The sequence below is a fragment of the Phodopus roborovskii genome, unplaced genomic scaffold, assembly GCF_943737965.1.
Source record: "Phodopus roborovskii unplaced genomic scaffold, PHOROB, whole genome shotgun sequence".
Taxonomy (NCBI): Eukaryota; Metazoa; Chordata; class Mammalia; order Rodentia; family Cricetidae; genus Phodopus; species Phodopus roborovskii.
In genome coordinates, this window is record NW_026126485.1 from 15,930,110 (window position 1) to 15,952,471 (window position 22,362).

The 22,362-nt window shown below is 39.7% G+C and overlaps 1 protein-coding gene across 27 annotated transcripts in view; it reads left to right on the top strand.

Annotated features, from left to right (window-relative positions):
• Nucleotides 1–22,362, top strand: part of Celf2 (CUGBP Elav-like family member 2) — an 802,630-nt gene that overhangs the window by 490,131 nt on the left and 290,137 nt on the right. For 3 of the 27 annotated variants that reach the window (XM_051194869.1, XM_051194868.1, XM_051194870.1), the window contains exon 1: nt 8,090–8,257. The exons of 6 other annotated variants lie outside the window; for them this stretch is intronic. In XM_051194869.1, coding sequence (XP_051050826.1) covers nt 8,151–8,257 — 107 coding nt within the window. In that variant the 5' untranslated portion in view covers nt 8,090–8,150. Of the gene's footprint in view, nt 1–8,089; nt 8,258–8,464; nt 8,737–20,915; nt 21,290–22,362 lie in introns of those variants that run through there. 18 more of the 27 variants (XM_051194852.1, XM_051194851.1, XM_051194853.1 and 15 more) reach the window with 15 other exon arrangements.

Below are 22,362 nucleotides of genomic sequence, written 5' to 3' on the forward strand. Positions count from 1 at the left end.
CTCTGCCCTGTCTTCATTACTTCTGGGCCTCTATTTAACTTGCCAGGAATATCAATTTGAAGTACCACTTCATCATGTTCTTAAGACATTTACTATATATGTATGTATATATGTATATCCTAATTATACTAATATGTTCAATGATAATAAAGAATTCAGAACATTACATGTCTGCTCCAGCAAATGAGAACAGCATCAAATGTAAAACACTAAAAAGTATGGCTATCATTCATTAGGAACTGATTTCAGGAAATCTATGTGGCATTTAATAGCTTGCTCTGTTTTCAACATCAGGAAGAACAAGTAAGAATGCAATTTGCTGTAGAAGCCAGTGAAGTTAGAAGGAGCTAGAATAGAAGATGCACTGAAAGAAGTGAACTGAGGCCAACACTTGGTGCGGTGTCACAACTAACTAGTTAGATGCATACAACAAACCCACTTTTGTAACAAAGGGTGAGAAGGAAAAGCCACCTAACTTCTCATTCTTCTTCTTTGCCTATAAAGATGCTGGCTTCCTGGCAAGAAGTTACCCAAATTACCCTTCCCCTCGCTTTGCCCTGATTCTAGATGTCTCACCTAGTCCCACCAGCCTGCAATTTAACAAGTACCAAACTTCCACATTTATAGAAAGCAATGAAAAAATGCAGAATTTTATCTATTTATAGTTGCTACAGAGCTTAGGGTTGGAAATATGGCTTAGTAGGTTAAGGCACCTGCTAGCAAGCCAGATGACCTGAGTTGGATCACTGGGACCCATGTGATGGAAGAAATGAACTGACTCACAGGTTTCCTCTGTTCTCCATTTGTGTACCATGGTACTCACACACACACACACACACACACACACACACACACACACACAGGTTCACGCACAGACGTGAAATTAATTAAAATAAAATAACAATTAAAGTTCAAACAAACATTACCAAAAAAAAAAAAAAAAAAACACCTTAGGATTCAAATTCTAGTCATATCAAAGTCTTTAAAGTTAGGAACAGGACTCCCAAAACTTTTGCACCTCTCAGGTTCTTGCCTAATGACTCAGTGGCCACTTTTCATTGGATTTGACAAAACTTTTAGAAATAGTCTAAAGTATCAGCCAGTCTATGAGAGTAAACAATGTATTAGGAGTCTACTATGAAGAGAACTCTAGCCACTGGACATGAATTTATGAAGTGTCCACCTTATGTTCCACCATGTTTTATAGTGGTGAGAAAATGAGTGTCTTCTTGATTTCAGGAGATGTAAATTCAGCTAGGAGGAACAAATAATAAATAAGCAAATAACTTCAAAAGGTGCCTCAGAATGATAAGTGGCTTAGAGTCACCTCGATACTCTGAAGAGTATGAATGTATTGTGGTAGTTTCAGTCATCTTCCACAGAACATATTGGTTTCTCTTTCATTTTTTTTTCTTTCATATAAATTGTCATCTTGTTCTCAGTCTTCTGAAAGGACGTTCTGGTCAACCCCAACAGTGCTCTTTGTTCATCCTGTGCAGTTTACTTCACTAGAATGGAATCACTGAGAAAGAGAGCTTCCCCAAGTGCAGTAAAATCTACATTCCCTTTTACAGTGCAGATAGTTATTGTAGTTTAATAAGGATCAGGAGAAACAATGTTTATTTAGGGAGAAATAACTTACAACATAGACAGATGAACACCAGCAGGTTCCTGATCCCAAGGATGCCTCCAGATGCTCTCCTGTCCCTGTGCTGCAAACAAGAGATTGCTCCTGGGCTCCTCCTAAGACCTAGTTCCCCCAGGTAACTTCCACCCCTGTCTCCACCCCCTAGTGGGCGTGGTCAGTGCCACAGATGTGACAAAATGAATATCTCACTACAGATAGTGATTACACAGCATAGGGCCTTTGACTAGGCTGTTTGAATAAGAAGAAAAGCAGTTGCTTATGCATATGTCTTGCCTAAAAATAACAAGCATAGGGCAGGCGAGATGGTTAAGTGGGTAAGAGAATTGCAGCTAAGCCTGATGACCTGAGTCTGACCTGTAGTACCCACATAATATATTGGAAGAATCAAGTTGTCCTACAACTTCACCAAGTGTACATGAGCCCCCACACACACAAATAACTAATGTCATACAAATATTAAGAATATACTTGACATGTGTTCCATGAAAATGTTACCACCTAGTTTAAAGATATCCTCCCACGGATCTGCCCCAGGCTCACCTTTGACAAATCATTTGGCAAAAAAACATTACTGTTCTATTGTGAAAATGTTGTCTGCTAAGTGGTAAGAGTTTAAAGCCAGTTATTTTATGGACTAGGCTACTTATGATTATTGATGTAAATGAGAAATCCTCTACATTCTGTCCTCAGTGGATAGATACAGTTCTCCAAGGTTTGATGTCTGCTTTCATTTACAGCAAGCTGTCATTATTAGTTATAACATCTCCTCTTAGATTACCCCAAACCTATTTTCAAGTGAAATTTACCTACTACCTATTTTTAAGTTACTTCTAGGGGTCATAAATACTTCAAAGTTTATTATGTACATACATTTATTGCAAATATAACTTTTTCATCTTAAGGGGCATTACAGTTATTCTTGCTAACTATTCATCTACCTACCCTGTCCACACCAATCAGCATCTTCAATTTTGAAATGAGTAAATGGTCCTTTGGCTTGTGGAAGGAATACCAATTTGGAATTTAAGCCACTTCTTGTCACTGAGATGGTTGCCACCTGCTTCTAAGGCGAGAGTTAGAGATATTAGTGAGTACTCCTATGAAGGGAACTCTTCATGGTTCCTCAGAATGCCATCAAATGTTTGCTTTACCAAACTACTATGATTTTACTTTGGACCAACTGTCAATCTTGTGTATTGGGCATGACTGCCCAGACCTATGGATTTGAATGTGTTCCATAACCACCACACCACTCTACAAACCAGCTGAGAATGGTGGAATCTGAACAAAGAGAGTTGTAGCACATTCTGTTAACTCTATTCAAGGCTGACCCTGAGCTGACTTCTCTGCTTAGTTTCCATTACACCAAGAAAAACTCTGCCTCTGAGGTTGGCAAGCTTTAAGTCAAAAGAACCTTGTGTCCTTTGTTCATTATCAGCAAAAATGAAAGAAAAATATATCTATTCGTACACAACAATTTACATGTATGTTTATCAATGTTACTAAGAAACTATTGTTTGAATTGTACTTGGTATCTGAAAATCTATTTCTTTTAAACTTTACTCATTTACTTCACAAATTTTCTGCGAATTCTTTCCAGCTGTGGTAACAATATGGCAATATGGTATGTTTCTTATATACATACATACATACATATATACATATACACATACACACACACATACACATACATATGTAGAGAGGGGGTGTACCCATGCAATCACCTGAAAATTTCAGGTGTTTTCCCCTATTATCCTCCACCATATTCCCCTGGGACAGGATTTCTCACTGAACCTGAAGCCTGAAGTTTGCTGTTTCCTCTACGTTGTCTGGACAGCAAGCTCCCAGGATCCTCCTGTATCCTGTCTCTATATCTCAATGGTGGAGCTACAGGCATAGCTAGACATGCCCAGATTTTATGTGAGTGCTGGGGATTCTACCTTAGACTCTCATGCCTGCAATGTGTTTCTTATGAAGACCTAGAAATTCTTTCATTTGTATTTGTGTTTGTGTTATATGTACATGTTCATATGTGTGTACTCAACTGTGTTGAGAACATAGGTCTACATAAAGTGTTTACCTTGTTTGTTCTTTACGTTATTTTTTGAGACATGTTCTCTCTCTAAACATGGACCTCAGCAGCTGGTTAGTGGCTAGCCAGTGAGCTACAGGGATCTACCTGTCTCTGCTCCCTCACACTCCCAGCGCTGGTGTTACAGGTATGCTCCAGTGGGCCTAGCTATGTGGTCACAAAGGATTTGAACTCAGCTCCTCATGCTTGCATAGAAGCCATTTTACCCCCTGAGCCCCTGCCCAACTTCCCAATTCTTTTGTTAGCTTGTTTAGTAAGAATACAAAATAATGTCTTTCTTTATGACACATTCATCCATCTGTGTCATTATAACTTGGTCATATTTACCTCTAATTACCTTTTCTTATATCACATCCATACATATGTGTGTACATGAACATAGTTCTGAAATATTTAAAAAAAAAACTTGCAATTTTGTTTCTTATTTCCCCTCCCATTAGCCTCTTTTCTCTTCCCCTGAACTCCCTTAAGACTCCTTCTTCTTTCCCTCACATTGTTTTCTCCTTTCTTCTTTCATATGTGATTGTTTTATGTATATGCACATGTAAATATATATTTTGAATATAGAATTAGCACATAAGAGGAAAACAATGTGGGATATTTGTTTAAGTACGGCTTACTTCACTTAACAGGGTGATCTCTGGTTTTGTCCATTTTCCTGCAAATAACATGATTTCATTCTTCTTTTACACCTAAATAAATATGCATTGCATGTGTATCCCACACTTTCTTCACGCGTCCATCTATTGATGGACATCTAGAATAGTTCTGTGTCTTGATTATTGTGAAAAGTACAGCAATGAACATGCATGTACAAGTATCTCTGTAGTATGCAGGCTTAGATTCCTTCTGGTGTTTGTCCAGGTGTAAACCTGGCAATTCGTAACACCTGAAACTTGAAGCCAAATGAATTTGGTGTTTTTGGTGCCCTTGACTTTCAAGACTGTCATTCAAGGAGATGGATCTGAGAGGAAAGCTAGGTTTCTGTAGCTCCACCTTTCATCAAAGCAGGATTTTGTTCAATAGAGACCCTACATCTTTATCACCCTTCATATTTTACAAGCCTATTGAAATGGTGCCTTTTTATTACTTTCAAAATGCAAATGTTAAAATGCAAAGACGAGGCACAGAAGGTGGAAAACATTTGGAGTCATTAATAAGCCATGTGAAAATTATGCTTTTGATTTTGGAAATTGTAACAGAAGACAACTCATATATAATTTACCTTTCAAAATACTTTTAGGAAGTTCAAATCGAGAAAGATCAAGAAGTTGGCTGATTCTCAACTCTCACCAATATTCCCACATCACAACACTTTCCTAGTTTGTTCTTTGCCAAATTTGCATTCTCAGCTCAAGTTTTAATTTATAAAGAAGAAAATGTCTTTTCTAATATAGGGGCATTGAAACTATGTTTTGTTGTTGTTCCTTATTAATTGCTGCTATAATTCTTTCAAACAAATTTTCCCTACAAACCTAATTTAATAATCAAGCCTGTTAAAATTAACTGTTGTTGATGACCCAAATAATAATTTGCCCTCAAGAATGCTTGTTCTGTGTGGCTTTAATCTTCAATTGGAATAAAGTTTGAAAGAAACTGATGTAAAAATGGTATCGGAGGAGTAACCTTTTAACTAAGTTTTCATTAACTTACTATCTTTCCTCTCAGGCTGCTATGATCACATTAAGAAAGTGTCATATTCATTACACTAAATGTTCCTTGAAGGCCATGTCCTGCCTAGTATATCTAGAAGCCAAGCTCCATGTCAAGGGTTCAGTAGACAAGCTTCGTTGTTACGTATTTCTGTAGCAGGTCACTCAATCTCTCTATATTTGAACTTTCTAGGTGGGACTATAACATTTTGCTACCCCCTACCAATGATGTAGGATGGCTAAATACAAAGAAGCCTTGAAATTTAGAGCACAATAGCATGAAAAGAACTTTCCTGAGTTATCATCAACTCATGCCTAAAATGGGAGAATATTTTCATATTTTGAAAGAAAGTGCATATTTTGAAAACAAAATGGTTTTCCATAGATTCAATAGTTAAAAGGGAATTAATTTACTAACAAATATTCATTGGATCAATATTCAGTAAGAAGATTCAAACTGAGACAGTTTACAGTCTATTGGATGTGTGAGGAAGAGCAGAGGTTAATTCAGTGTACACACTTGGGATCACAAGCTTCCTATGTAGTATGCAAATATCACAAATAGCATACATGTTCTATTTGCTCATTTTATAATCCCATAGTCAGTATATTCAGCTGGAGTGTGTAAGGTCTTCAGTCTGTCATCTTAGTAGAATTCAGATGTAGTAGTAAACCCTTACTTCAGTAGCTTTTACATTATTTAGTACTCAAGACTAAAAATGAAGAGGAAGGCTAGAAAAGACTTAGTGATTTGGTTTGATTCTGGTCACAATTCATTAACATTTGGGGTGAGTTGCATGGACTATCACAGCAGCAGCCAAGGCCTTGCATTTTCTCCCTCTCAGACAAACTCATGCCAGATGTCCATGCAGCCATTCTACTTTTTATTAATATTTGCACTGACCAAACATAACCCAGTTTTATTACAGGCTTTTCATGTGCTTTAAAATAAATTAGCGTCCATTGGCTCCATTTAACTACAGGGCAAAGGGAGCTACAGGGAGGTCAACAGCCTTCTGCTCCAACACTCAGCATGAGCCACACAAGTGAAAGAAAGTCTCTCTGGTTCCAAGTTCATTTATGTGGTACTTTTCCTAGTTCAAAGAAATATGTTGGGTTTCATGTGATAGTATTTCCTGGCAAGGTCATTCATTCCCATATTTTCACTCTGTGCCTTATCATATACTGTAACAAAGCAAAAATGTATAAAAAATGAGTTGCCCTCGAGACAAGGCTCTTGTTTCAGGACCTGACCTTTGTCAAGTGGTTTGCCATGTCTTATTGATGGGTAGAAATAGTAATGCCAGTTTGCTACCCTTTTATTTATCTTCATAGCTTAGCTGATGCACTCAGCAGGGTTACTGTGTGGTAGAGATTAAAGAATTCTCTCCTCACCCCCCTGTCCAAATCTCCATAGCCCTATTGTGGACTAAGGCCAAGTTCAAAAGTCAGGGATCTTATCTTGCAAGACATTGGCTATATTACTTCATGTCTTCAGATAGGTGGCAAAACAGAGCCCACCAATATTTTCTCCATTCTTATTCTCATATATATTTCAACTAGAATTTTACTAGGGAGGATATACTTTGCACTGATGTCAGATAGGAGTGGGAGTATTCAGGAGTCACACCAGTATTTCTGACCCAGGTCTGTTTTGAAACATTCTAGGTTATTCCATACAAGCTGAGAGTATTTTCAACTTTCAAGGTCAGTATGCACTCCCTGGAGTGATGTCTGAACTTGCTTTTGGATGACTACTTGTTCATAGCATTATGTCTTCTCTGTATGTGTGTTTAACTTGCTATTTGACTTGGCTAATTATGCTTGGAATTCTTCCTTTTCCAATAATAAGAAAGGGGAACGTGTAGTTCCCTGGTCAACTGTATGTGCAAAGCCCCGAGAATATAGTGAAGCAGAGTAACAAATTTTCTTATTTTGGATAAAAGCCACTCATTGGCCTTTTGGGGATGAAGCAGCTATATCTATTGATTAGGTATTTAATGTGACTAAGCAATCTTTGTGTTGCCAGGTTCCTTGATGCTTCTGGTGAATGAAGCTTTAAATTATAAGAATTCTGGCGTGCACGGAGTTAAAACACTTCCAAGTCCCTCAGTCTCTGTTCTCTGAATCTATGAACCAGGGTGGGGCTAAGGGTCTTGACCTTGTCACTCTTTCTGAGGACAAGAGAAGAAGAACAGATGAATCCAACTGTGAATGCAGTGTCCCAGAAAAGAGAGGAAATAATCCTTCTGAGCACACGGACCTGTCCAAACCTCAGTCCTCTATGATGCTTTGCTGATAGTTGATAGTGAAACTGTCAGATTGGGTTTTGCTACTAAATGTCTACATAAATAAAAGGTCAACGAGTTGCTTAAAATCTTTCCACTTTTTAAGTCTGTAATTAGGAGAACAAACACCAGCCAGGCTTGCATGCAAACAAGCCCTCTATAGGAGACACAGCCCACTAGTGCAAAAAACATGCCTAGATTATAGAACTTGCCAGAGAGGATTATTTCTTCTTAGTGAGTCTGCAGAAGCCCTTTTCTGTACTATTCAGCATTTGAGAGGAGAAGAGTGGATTGAGAGAGAGAGAGAGAAAGACACACACACACACAGAAAGAGAGAGAGAGAGAGAGAGGGGGAGAGAGAGAGAGAGAGAGAGAGAGAGAGAGAGAGAGAGAGAGAGAGAGAGAGAGAGAGAGAGAGAGAGAGAGAGAGAGGAGAGGGGGCGCATTAGTGAATAGCGACTGTGGCATTGATGTTTGAGCGCACTTCTGAACTGGCTTTTGTTGAGACTATCAGTGTAGAAAGCATGCGCTGTCCCAAATCCGCTGTTACTATGAGAAATGAGGAGCTGCTTTTAAGGTATGTTGTTGGGTCCTTTGTTTTTAATATAAGCTTTTATAGTTCCGAGAGCTGTTGGAGACACTAATCTTGCCCCGAATCAAGCAGCTTCCTTATCTTAGAAGAGAAGGAGGGGGGAAAGAATCTAAACAGAGAGAGGGAAATGAAATTGAGACCAAGAGATTGGGAGAGAGCGAGAGAGCGAGCCAGGGAGAGAAAGGAGGACTGTTGTGAGGGAGTTGTATGTGTACTAGTTGCCTTGAAAGCAGACCATGCATTTGCTTCCTGCTATCTATGAGCAGCCAGTGGATGTTTTAAGGGTTCCGAATCTGGCTGTTGGTTCGTCTTTTCCCTTGCAATGTCTAAGCCTCTTTCATTATTATGCACTCTGCATGGAATAATCACCGAAAAAGGAGCTGAGGAGACTCCATATTAGACTTGCGTTCAAATACCACTCTAATCTGGACTTAACCACCTAAACAGTCTCCCCGTGTTATCAGGTTTGGATCACTTTATCCTGTTTGCCAAAATGTGTACCTGTTTGGAGACCTCTGTTCATGCATGGCGTCCTGGGTCCTCATGTGTGGGGAAGCAGATATTTGCTTCCTGCATGGGTGTTGGGGATTCTATCGTAGACCAAGAAGGAGGCACAGCTGACCTTTTGGGAAGCTGAGAGAGAATTATGACAGAATTGGCATCCTGCTTTTAAAAATGAAGTCTTTTGTTTATTTGCTAGCAGACATTGTAGCACTGAATACATCTTTGGGTCTGACAATGGGACCGGTCGAACAATGGAGCTGTCAAACTAGCTTAATGCATGTCTGGGGCTGGTTTTTTTTTTTTTTTTTTTTTTTTTTTCTTTCTCTCTCTGTGTGTGTGTGTGTGTGTGTGTGTTTGTGTGTGTGTGTGTGTTTTCCTCAACACCCCATTTTATCTCCTATAATCTTGTTTGTATAGTCTATCAAAGTGAGGAGCTTTGGGTCTGCTTATTTGTGGTTTTATGCTTTTAAAAATGTATTATCTACCATTCTCAGAGCTTTTTGCATTTTGCAGTTACGTTGGCTGGATTAAGTTAGAGATTTATGGCTTGTCTCTCTGTTAACTACAGAAAGAAAACTTATTGATTGAGAATGCTTGTAATACTATTATCATTGTGGCAAATGCCTTGTTGATCGGACCTGCTTTTACTGTACTTAATGCTTAGGGTTTTAAAATGTGCCCTTTTGGGGACTTATGGAATGTAGCTTGAAAGCGAAGTTAACAGGGCTATGTTTAATGCTTGAGTAATGAGCATTCCTAGTTTTTAGCTTTCTGTTGGGCATCCATAGATAAACAGTTTAGAAATCCAAGGAAAATAAGAACTTTTGCCTTTATAATTTTGATCACAAACTATTGTCCTGTTACTTTGTTACGTTAAAGGCTTCAGGGGAATATATGGGTCTCTGACTTAATGCTCATGTTGTTATAAACTGCATTTCTATGCAAGACAAGTACTTCACAATGCCTTTCATTTTATAAGATAAACATTGGTTTCTAAGGTGAAAATTCTGAGACTGTAGAAGAGAACATGGAAAAATCTGGATCAAACTTCTCAAATGTTGAAACCATGTTTTATTACATATTAGATGTAAAAAGAACAGACCGTAAAATAATAATTGATTGACATGAAAATCCTCTTTCTAAGGTTTATGTCTATGAAGAATATATATTTATAATGTTTTAGTGATTTGATTAAAGCACTGTTTGTGCCAGATCAATATACTAGATACATATTAGTAAATTTATAGACTAAGTCTAAGGGCCTAATATGAGAAACAAAGGGGAATTGTTGCAATGAATAAAATTAAAAGCTAAAATTGGTTTTAAATATTTTCTGGCAGATTTTGATTCAAATTGGTGATGCTCCCAATCAAAAAAGGAAGGAGATGTATGTAGTATTTATAAAAACACAGTTATGAAGTACCAGTTATTACTTAGATTTGGACATGAATTTTAATTTTTTAAACTTAAGGTGAAATGTTATTAAATACTTAAAGTAGAATTATTTACATAAATGTTATTGGTTACCCAAAATTGCCTTTGCAAGTTGAGATTTCCTGCCGGTAATATTTTCAGAGCTTAGGTACACCCAAAGCATATGTGTGCGATATAATAATATTCTTTAAGTTATCCATTGTGAATAGAGTGGATTTTAAAGGCATGCTTGTTATGTTCCCTTAGTTCCAATGGGATCTGAACTGCTCCTTGCATTGGGTATACCAATAATTGCTTTTAGGATGAGCTCATAAAAGGTAATGGGTGAAGCTTCATATCCGAGGCTAACCAACTGTTACCAGCACACTCAGGTTCTACTTTCACGGGAAAATTTCAATCTAAAACAGAGGTTGCAAATCAGTGTGTGTGTGTGTGTGTGTGTGTGTGTGTGTGTGTGTGTGTGTGTCTGTGTGTGGTCTGAGAGGAAACTAGTCTTCCATGCTTGCTAGATGCTTGTCAGGAATTCATTTAAATAAAGAAATCACTTGGCGACCATAGCGTTGAATTTTTGTCTTCTAAATTGGTAATCATTTAATGTGATGTATCCACTTAAATTTCTGAGTGCTCATAGTTAAGCTGGAAACGAGAAATTCCACTCTCCTCCTTTCTCTGGTGCTTTGATTCATTGCCAGTTTCCAGAATTTGGGACCCCCAAACCTATCCCCCACCCACCATGCAATTCCAAAATTATACAGAACAATGTGTTTTTCTCTATGCTGATAGAAAAAGTACATTGTTGGGAGTTGGCAAACTTGTCTGCTTTCATATCTACAAAAGTAACAAGATAATGTATCACACTATTCACTCCATGTGCAATGATTTTCCAGGATGGTGACCTAAACAAATGTAGAAATAGAATTTATTTCTAACCTCAGACTTGAAGTAAAGAAATAGGTAAAGATTCAAACTGGCAAAATGGTTTATTTCACTAGAAAATAACAATTTCACCCCAAACCCCTTTATGTAGGAGCCTCGGGAATATTTACATAAATGTGTTCAATAGACCACGATCTAAAACCTCCAGTGTATTAAAATTCTTTTCTTTGTAAGGATGGAACCTGGCAATATTTCTTTATTGGCTCTTCGTTTTTTATGTGACTAGATAAAATTGCAAGATATCATTTGGGGGCTAGAAAAGTGACAAAGAGCATTTGACTAATATTTATACCTCGGACTTTATAGCAACTGTGAATTGTGCTTGAGTACTTGGGAAGTCATTCAAAGAGTGAATCAATACTAATTATTGTAATCAGAGGGTTTAATTAGGTGAAAATGTAGCTGATGGAAAGTGCATTGCTCACAGCCCTGGAAACACGCAGGTTGATGGGAGGAGAGGTGAAATGAAAAAGAACATGTTACATGGGGATGATGTGGACGATGACAGCATCTATAAGGAAAGATAGAACTTGATTTCTTATCATTATGATAGCAATGAAATTAGAAATGTTCAACCTTTTTGTAATGTAGACATTTGAATAAAAGTTGCGAACAGAATGCAGTTTACTCAACAGAACCTCGGTTCTGTGGCATTTATTTACCCCTTTACCACTGTAACAAGTTCAAGTCCACTTAAGTGACAGTAATGTCTTCTTGAATTGCATCTAACAGCTCTCACTTAATTTCTTTATTTTGCTAATTTCCAAGAGACTTGGTGGCCAGGGAGAGACTCCTCTTTCTCATTTCCTGAAATTACAGATTGTCTCTTTAATTATTGGACTTTCAAGTTTTTCTGAGATAAGGTGACTTTTATTCTGTAGAAAAAACGAGGCTGTGGTGGTATGAAATAAATTAGAATTTTGTGGCATTTTGCTCAGCTGACATTAGGAAGAGGCTGCCAGAGAAAGAAAGTAGTGTGAGAATGTGAAGATGTAAGGTGTTATCTTGTAGCCCACACAGAGAAAAATGAAGTATCAGAGAGCTGATTTTCCTTTACAATCACATGGCACAAAACAAAGGTGACATGTGTGTCCGTGTGTCATTGTGTCTAGATCTCTCTCCTCTCTCTCTCTCTCTCTCTCTCTCTCTCTCTCTCTCTCTCTCTCTCTCTCCCTCTCCCTCTCCCTCTCTCTCTCTCTCTCTGTGTGTGTGTGTGTGTGTGTGTGTGTGTGTTTGTGTGTGTGTGTGTGTTGAGCTCCACTCAACTCAGAGTTGCTGATGAACTGACCTGGTGAAAAGTCTATTTTATTCCCAAATCTACCTTCATACATCACAGAAAGACGTTAGAAATCATCACATATGAGTGTGCTCATCTTTTCCACGGTTTTCTTTCTTCTGGTGACCCATCCTGTCACATTTCCCTGTATGTCAAAACTAAGTTAACAGGAAGTGGCATCTGTAGATTGAGGATTATCCAGAGTGACATGTATCATGAGGGCAGCTTGAGCTTCTACTGCTTCGGCACACTTCAGATCAATCTGCTCATTGTTGGGGACACAAGATCAGGATGAATCATTGGAGTTTATGAAGCAGAACTATCAGCATGCCTTGAAGAAACAACAACAAAAAATCAGAACATACCTGTAAATATTATTCCATTCAACAAAGTTTGTTGTGGTTGCAAAGAGGAGCTTGTGTACTGCTGGTACACTTGAGACTCATCTACATCGTTTTGTTTTTGTTTTTGTTTTTGTTTTTAAATGGAAGTACAGCAAAAGCCAGTTTATTGTAAAAACTACATGCATTTTGTCCTATTTCTTATGAAAATTTATCTTTTCATGGTCATATTTATGCATATTTTTTGAGAAAGCTCACAGTTGGAATCAGTAGGAACTCTGTATAGAGGTGATACTGGCTTTTATCGGGAAAGTGAGTGGTCTTTGTATAAATCTACCTGCATTTTTTCACCTTCTTGGAAAGCTACAAATCTTGTTCCTGAAAAATGGCCACAGGTCCTGTTCATCATTCCTTCCCTTTGAATGGCATTCCAGGTCCCCTTTCTTCATAAACAATACTCCATCTATTCCATCTAGGTTAGGCTTTAGATACATCATTGAAACTTCAAAGCTGTGAGATTATAATAGGCTTTCTCTCTTCTCAACTGCCATTTTTAGTTTCCAACAAAGATTAGGGTATGAGATGTTATTATAGAAAAAAATACTATTAAGACTTACTCATAATTGTTCTTTGTTTGGCAATTAAGGAAGTGCTTCTGTTCATATCATCTAATGTAATTCTCATAGACACCAAAGTGGTCATTGTAGTTGTTCTAATTGTAAAGATGGAAAAACTGAGATTGAGAATAGTAAAGTCACATATCTAGAGTGTCAGAGATCATAGTGCAAAGGACTACAACTCAAGACTCAGCTAAATTCCTCCTCTGGGCAGTGACAATTTGATATTTACATCTCATTTTTTTTCTGTTACTGTGAATTTACTCTAGTATTTTGAATATTGTAGGTAAAGGCCTTATCACTAAACACTATCCAACAATCTCTGTATGTGTGCCCCCCCAGTTGCCATTTAAAAAAAAAGGTTGTTTGTATTGCATTTAATTATTTATATGAGTATTCTGGGTATGGGTGTGTGCATGTGAGAGACTTGTGGGTATATGCATATATGGTTATGTGTCGGATACCTGGGAGCTAGGGCAGCAGATGGTTGTGAGCCACCCAAATGGTGTGCTGGGAACATATCATTAGTATGAGATCTTAACCACTGAACCACCTGTTCAGACCCAGATGTTACAGCATTCCCACCATACATTTTGACTGGCAGATTCACTTCACTTGCCATTGATAACGCTGTTATCAGTAGACCATCCCTCAAGATCTAATCAAGAAACTGGTCACAGTTAATTGGCTCCTCTATTCTTCCTGAATCACAATTCTTTTAACTATAGTTACTTTCCAGGGTCAATTTTTGGGAGGGTGCAGGATTTGAGGGTCAGAAGAAATCAAGACTAATAATAAAGGAGAAAGGATTAAGGAAATAAAGAAGAAAATTGTTTGAAAGCATCACTGTTTAGGAGTTCTCATCTGCTTACCTTATAGTTTACAAGGGTTTTGCCATACCTTTAGTGAGGATCCCCATATACAGTTCATGCTGATCTCAAGCTCCATATCTTCCTGTCTCAGCCTGCCATACACTGGGATTTATAGGAGTATGCCACCACACTTGGCCCTCATGAAATCTCAGAAGAAAGTGTCCCATGCCTCATTTCTCTTGGACTTTAATACACACAACAGCAACTGATGTCGGAAAGAGCAATAGATAATTTTAAACCACCATTGATTTAAAATGTGAATTTAAAAATTACTATACTGGGCCAGGCATTGGTGGCCCATCCCAGCACTCAGGAGGCAAAAGCAGGTGGATCTTTTGAGTTTAAGGCCAGCCTTGTCTACAGAGCCAGTTCCAGGACAGGCTCCAAAACAATACAAAAAAAATCATATTGCAACTATAACCAGTGTGCACACTCATGTGCGCGCCCACACACACCCACACCCCCCCCACACACACACACAGACTGTTCAGTAAAAGACACTTCCTGGCCATCAAATAGCTTCAAGACTCATGGGAAAAGGAGAGAAAATGATGGCTGGAAAAGGATTGACGGTACAGTGCACATAGACAGATGTTGAACTTGGCTGTGAAGAATGTTCAAGATGGAAATAAAGAAGAGGGTAAATAAGATGTCTATCTTTGTTATTAAAACCAAGCAAAACAAACTCCTGAGGTCTGTCACGTCCTTAATTTCCAAAGTCTCTTTTCTCCTCCTTTTTTGCCATATTCCTCTAAAATAGGGCAAATGAAGCTATTACTACTAAGAGAGAATTGAGAGAATAGAGGATTGGATAACAGTTTTACAGTCAACAATTGCGATAAAGAGCTAAGGCATAGAAAAGATATACACGTTATATTCACCTTGGATCGATAGTTAAACTACTTCCGTGAAATGGCAAAATTTCCATGAAGATTTTGTGTGGTTCTCTTAAGAGAAAGAAAGAACAAAATTCCTCTAATAGACTTAGTAGGAATTATCATCAAAAGCAAATTTGAATAGTCATTTGGGGGTCTTCAAAAACTTCTCTTATAGAATAAAAGTGGTTCCAGATTAGAACTATTATCATAGGGGGGATTTTTTCCTGATATCACTACCTTAATATATTTTCAACCTACACATCACTTTAATAGCTCAGTTATATAATCACTGTAGTAATAATTAGGCTAACACATTATACTTGTCTGAGAATCATGACAAGCTTTGAATTGTCATCCATTCATCTCTACTAAGAAAAAATGGCCACACATAAGACAAAGGTCTGGTTAATGAATCAGAAAATTAAATGACTTTGTCCCAGTTTCCATCAAATTCTTTGACAAAGTGAAATTCAGAATCCAACAGGTTTGGTCCGTAAGTACCAATATCTTTTCACTCAGTTTGAAAGTACTATTTGTTCTAAAGGGTCTGATCTGTAAACACCAAATCAGATACCTTCTGGTCTTAGGAGCCCATATCTCTTTGCTGGGGACCAGTTATCACTATGTTTAAAGTGAGTTCGTGTGCTTTATTTCACAGAAGCCTAACCTTTTAGTCTCTTAATCCTCACTCTTCTTCCAGTTGTATTTGCTCAGGAAAGAGGAGCCTCAGACAAGGCAGGCCAATTGTCTTTTTCATTGGTGATTTTGATCCTAGATAAGATCTGCCTTAGTCAACCAGAGTTGAAAGCTTCCCATATCCATTTGTCCATTTCTTTTTATTCTATGCCCACCTGTTTCTGCTCTCTCTGGGACCTCCTGTTATGTCAGCAACTGTGTCCTCCCAGCTGTTGCTGCTCAGCTGTTGTATTTTGTCAGCAGCAATTTCTCCTTTTTAAAATTTGAAAACTTGGGAGAGAGTCAGAAAACTTTCTGTGGATTAGAGGAAACATTTGATGGGGTGGAGTGTTGATGGGTGGATTGGAAAGGAATTAGAAACTTCATTCTAGTAAGTATAAATTTTGTTCCTGCCGCCAGACTGGCACCAGATAAGGGCACTGGTATCATCTGACAAATCTCAGTAACTTCCAAAAAATACCAGAACATTCCTTCAAAGGCTACCCCCCCAGTCCCTGCAATGCCTTCTGTGTAGACAGGGAAAACTTTTTTTGTTTGTTTGTTTGGTTTTTTTTTTTTTGGTTTATTGAGACAGGCAGGGAAGCCTTTTTTCTTTTCCCCACCCCTTCCCCAGACTTCTTTCCAATGTTCACATCCTATTTTCTTGCCTCATGGTACACAATCTCCCATCCTCCCTCCTGGCAGTGTCTGGAAAGGAATCCTGCTGCTCCCTATAGAGACAGCTGTTGCTACTTCAGAAATCAGCCTTGGTCAAGGCAACTGAAATTTGATTTCTGGTACAAATAAGTAACCCTCGTCCAGTTCCTCTCTTCACTTTGGTAGCCACCCACCTCCTCAGGCACACAGCTGTAGAGGAGGGTGCAGACATTGTCTGGTTCCCATTTGGAAGAAAGAAAGGAAAAGTGAGGGGAACACAGAAAGGGAGAGAAGGCTGAGCACAAAAAGAATAAAGGCTGCAGGAGTGGTGTAATGGAGAAAGGAGAAAAGGGAAAGGGCAGGTTAGTTGGAGAAATGAGGCGATGGCTGAGTTCTGGGTCTGAAAGACCCAGGATATTGACATTCTCTGCCTTTGGAATGGAGGTTCCTGACAGCCCTGGAGGGGCATCTCATTTTCCAGTGCGAAGGTAGGTATGAAAGAAGCAGCTTTTGCTGAAGGGCCTCTTCAGAAGGAAGAGAAATTTGCTCTGCTGTATTTTGGCTCTATTAAAAACAAATTGAAACAATAACAAAAACAACATCAACAAATAAGATTGTAACACGTCAGTAGAAACTGTTCTCCAGGAAGATAGACTATGTAATATTCCATTAAAAATGTAAAATGGCTGTTTAATAACTAACTTCATCTGCTTGGGTATTTAATTTTACCTGTCTAGTTACAGAAATGTGTTAAGGAATCACTCAATATTGGGAGATCACATGTGATAGTTTTAGATTTATAATTAGTGATAAGTTAAGCGATAACTCTTAGGGAACAAAAGCTATATTATATAATGTATTGCTTAAGGACTTGTTTAGGGTTTTTAAAAACCTTTTTTAAAAGACATTGTTTATTTTTGTAAGTTGCTATCGAAACTAGAATGAGCCAAAATAAACACATGCCCACAAATGAGATACTCTCTCAGGTACTTAAAATTCATGTGAATTTCAAGTTTATTGCCTGGAAATGTTGGAAATCTCATAATAGGGCCTACATTTCTTGCTTCAAATGGCTCTGAGCACACTGGGCTTGTTATTTCATTTTTTTAAACTGCAACAACCATGCTAATAAAATTTGAATTCAAAAGTGTGATAGGGAAAAGATGTTTTGGCCTTTGGTTTGTATTGAGTAGCCAGTAGTGAGGAGAGTAAAGAAATGCCTTAAAATGGGGGCATTTGGAGCCCAGTGAACAATAGACCACATCTTTGTTAATTGCTGATGGTTAATGCTTTTAAAGGTACAATTATGTGGGGAGTTAAGAATTGGAATAATAAAGGTAGAAATTTGTCTTATACAACATTATTTGCAGAAGAAGAAAATAAACTTCTTTTATTATGAACATTAATCATGACCTGTCAGGTGTCAGTTTTCAAATCTTAGTATACATTTTGAAAAAAAAAAATGAAAGTTTCAGTCAGTGGAATATATCCTGGTTCATTGAGTGGCAGGAAAAGGATTCTTCCATTTTAAGCCATGTGCACTCTTATGTGCAATGTGTTTATTAGCACCCTGTTTTACTGAGAGTTGTTTTTAACATTAGTGATAATTCAGGGCTCAGACAATGGCCATTGGACAAAACAGTATGAGATGCTGAGGAGGGAAAGCGGAGCTGAAACAGCACAGTGCACTGCCTTGCCTTGGAAAGCCTCATATAAAATGAGGTCATTCAGAAACTTTCCCTTGAAGTGCTTCCAATTCTTGAATTGCCTTTTGTTTGGGAAATGAATAGCAAGTTGATTAAAAAAAGAGACAATTAGGGGAGGTAGGGGGATGGGATAGAGAAGAGCTTAAGGTTTTGTTCCAATGGAGCTAACACTACGAAGAAACTTCATTGTTCCTGCTAGCCTGGTCCCCAGGGATGTCTGCACAAGGTGGTGTCCCCAAATAGTCCATGTCCACTAGAGAGATCCTGCCAATATCCTCGTCGTCCCCTTTCACTGCTCTTGATAAGATCCTTGGCTTTAAAATCCCTCTTCATTGAACCCAAGTATTCAATTGTGACTCACTGAAGCTGTCTGCCAGTTAATTTTAACTGCCAAAACATGATACCTGATGGCTCACTGCTGTATGGAAATTAAAAAGGATCCTTGTCGAGTTCTTTTGGTAGTCTCTCTCTCTCTCTCTCTCTCTCTCTCTCTCTCTCTCTCTCTCTCTCTCCCTCTCCCTCTCCCTCTCCCTCTCCCTCTCCCTCCCTCTCTCTCCCTCTCAAATGAGAAATTGAAGCTTTTCATGATGAGCTATGCTTGAGTATTTTATTTTTTATGTTTATGTTAATTTTCAGAAATGGACAGCATGCATGTGATATGGTCATAGAAACTGAATAGACATGAGAAATAAAAACTGTCATTGGAAGACTTATGAATCACTTGTCCTGTGTGGGAGTGTACACATTTTGCTTCCCTGTGGCTTTTCCTTCAGGTGCCTATGCAATCACACCATTATCAGCCAGAGTGTTTAAACTCAGCTATACTCTGTACGCTTTTCTTGGTTCACATCACTGTATTCCATGCAGTGACCCTGGTTTTGCTTCTACCTTCAAATGGCCAAAGCAAATGTGCTTTGGAAAGCATGCTACACTGTAGTTGCTAAATAAGGCAATAACCTATGCACTTGTAATTCTCTCCCTATGACCTACTTACATCCTACTTCACCCTCCTTATAGTATGATTAAAAGCTGCTTTGAATCCACTATTGCCTCAAGGGATTTGAGGCTAGAATTTAACAAACTGCTGAGAAGGCTTAAGTCAGTAAGAGGGCTCCCCTACAGCTTCGTCTAACTAATTCACATGCAATTAAAGAGAAAATAAATATTTCAGAAGTATATATGTTGATGGAGCACTTTCTACCTTATGGACTATAGGTGCACATGGAGCTTTGTTCTGTAGCTGATTTTAAAATGCTTTTTCTTTTTAGTGTGGTTGTGTTCAGTTTGTTTTGGAGGTTGGCTCTGTTCGATCTATCTTAAATTTACTATACAGTCAGCTCATTGTATGCCCTCATGATTTTGCAAATACTATATAGTAGTAGATCCAGAAGTGTCTAGATTATCTTCAGTTATCCAAATAACTACTAGAGTAAGACAATTTCAAAAGTGATTGGCAATAGCCTGGTGAGGAATAAAAACAGATTAGAATTAGGAGGGGAAAGCATGGGTATGGTTTTGTTCTAATAATTCATTTTTGATGCAATTGTCTGTCAATTGACTATAAACTGAGACTTGGCTCCTCCAGAAAGGCAATATTTTAAAGTGAAAGTTAATTAAGTCTTCCATTTTAACTACTTTGCAGTTAGGAGGCTAAAAGCCAGATAGGTTGCTTAGCTGAAGAAGAAAAACAAATCAAGTTTGTTTGTGTGGATCTAACTGAATAGCATAGGTCTGTTACTCCATATTGCTCACTATCCCATCTGGATTTAAAATGGACACATGACTATTTTGTCTTATAATCTCTAAGGAGAGTTCCCAATGTCACACAAGAAATTGGTGAGGACAAATTAAATCATTTCTTTATATTATGTCTGATAAATTTAACTATTGTTCACGTAGTTTAACTATTTGGCTACCAGAATCCAGGCATGCCTTGATTTGTGTGGAAAAACAGCTCTTTAGTACAATGTTCTGGTTTCCTTTAGAACAACAGCATAGAGTAGAAATTAAAAATTTCAAACAAAATCATAAACTATATACACATTATGTATTATTATGTGTATATATGCCTATGTGTACACATACATATACTTAAAAATGCATTACCTCAAAGTTTAAGACATGCCATTTGAGAATGAAACAAAAGTTATTACCACAAAAAGTATACTATAAAGTTCATAGTGCACAATTTATGATGTTGACTTGGAACATAAAATTAAACATACATACGTGTTTCTACACTGAGAAAAGTTTGCTTTAACCCAAATAACCAAACAACGAAACGAGGACAGCACGCTGCATTATACCCTACTTTTCCTGAAAACTTTTGTTAACCATGTATTTATTTGTCGTTTTTCTCTCAGCTCCTCATAGTATACCTTCCCACAAATCTTAGGTGTGACACTAAGTCACAGGACTGGCTTTTAATGAAACGCCAATTTTGAGATTCACCTTTTTTAAAAAATCGATTTATGACTGTTTCTCATTCTAAGACCCCTTTTTGTGTCTCGGTGTGTTTACTTTGTCCTCAAATGTCACTCGGGCCATTTCTCCGAGTTACTTCGCCTGCAGCAGAGAGAGAATAGCGTCCCAGGGGCGGCTGGCGAGCCCCACCCCAGCGGGGCACGGGGGTCACTCGCGGTGACTGTGGCCCGCGGCTCGGCACTCTGCGTGGCCGTGGGAACCGGCCTCCGAGCCGGGCAGGGCGGCAAGACCTCGGCGCCCCGGGGATGGCGGGGCCGTGCGCAGAGACCGGGGCGCCGGGGCCGGCCGGGCGGGCCCGCAGGGGTTAAGCGTGGAGCGGCCGCCCCGGGAGCTCCGCCCCCGCCCGCCGCACCTGGCGCTCGGCAGCCCGGCCGCCCCGGCGCTGGCTCGCGGAGGGGATTGGTGGAGCGCGCGACGGAGAGAATGTGACAAGTGCCCGCTTCGGCGGCCGCCCGGGGAGGCCGCGCGCACCTGTCCCTGCCTGTCTCGCGCCGCCCGCGGCCGCTCGGACGCGCGCACAGCCCCCCGCCGCCGCCGCCGCCGCCGCTGCGTGCGCTGAGAACATGACTTCTGCCTTCAAGCTGGATTTCCTCCCGGACATGATGGTCGAGAGCCGCCTGCTCGTTGCTGACAGAATGTGAGTGGCCCAGGGCCGAGGGGCCGTGCGGCCGAGCGGGGCGTCGTCTCCTCAGGGGCAGCGGCCGCCTCCCTTGGCGTCTTCTTTTCTGAGGACGCGGCCCGGACGGCGCTGGGCCGAGCGGGGCGAGCGGGGTGAGCGGCCAGGCTTCCCCGGGCGTGCCGGCGCGGGGCTGGCGGCAGGGGACCCACAAGAGGTCGCGCGGCGTCCCGGGGCCCCGAGCTGGGCGAGGCGTCCTGCAATGGGACCGGCCGGCCCGGGCACGGGGTCCGGGGAGGGGCGGGCGCGTGCTGCCTTGCACGATCGTGTCATCAGAAATGCGGGGTGGCCCGGCGGAACAGCCCTGGCTTTTGCACTCAGTCCTGAGATGGGAGAAAAGAGGACAAGAGAGAGAGAGAGAGAGAAAGAGGATAATTACAAACCCTCAAAACTAGCCAGGTGTACTCTCTTAGCGAAATTAGAGGTAATTTTTTTACGTAATCGGGATAGTTTTGTCTGATAGGCAGTCTGTGATTTAATAATTAATGTGATTCTGGTTTTACGTGTCGACAAACTAGGCTAGAGCGGTTATTGGGACAAGTAGAGGGCTGGGATCCGCGAGGAAAGGAAACTATGTGTAATTTTTATCTGGCTGGTTTGTCCTCGTGTGGAAGTTTCTCTCTTTAGCTCAGGAATCTCAGTAGGATCCACTTGTGTTTCTGGCATGTTATGTAAAGAAACCCCAGATAGAGAAAGGATTGAGGGGGGGGGGGTCTGTGTCCTTCTGAGACATGGGGTGTATATAATTCTCTTATCAATGTATCAGATGGGGTTGGGCTGCTGCTGTCAGTCAGATAATGTACAAATTTTTCCTGCTCTCTCCACATATGCTTTCTGGCACCTTATGGTAGTCGTCAAAACGCTCAGGCCGTTCCAGGCTTTATGATCCATTTCTCTGGCAGCTAACTTTCCCTTGTGATGCTAGATTCTTTTTCTGGTATGTTAAGTATTATGAGTTGAGAATCTTGAGAAACTGCCTCCACAGTGGCCAATTACTGAATCCCTAGGATTAAAAAAAAAAAAAAAATCAAGTG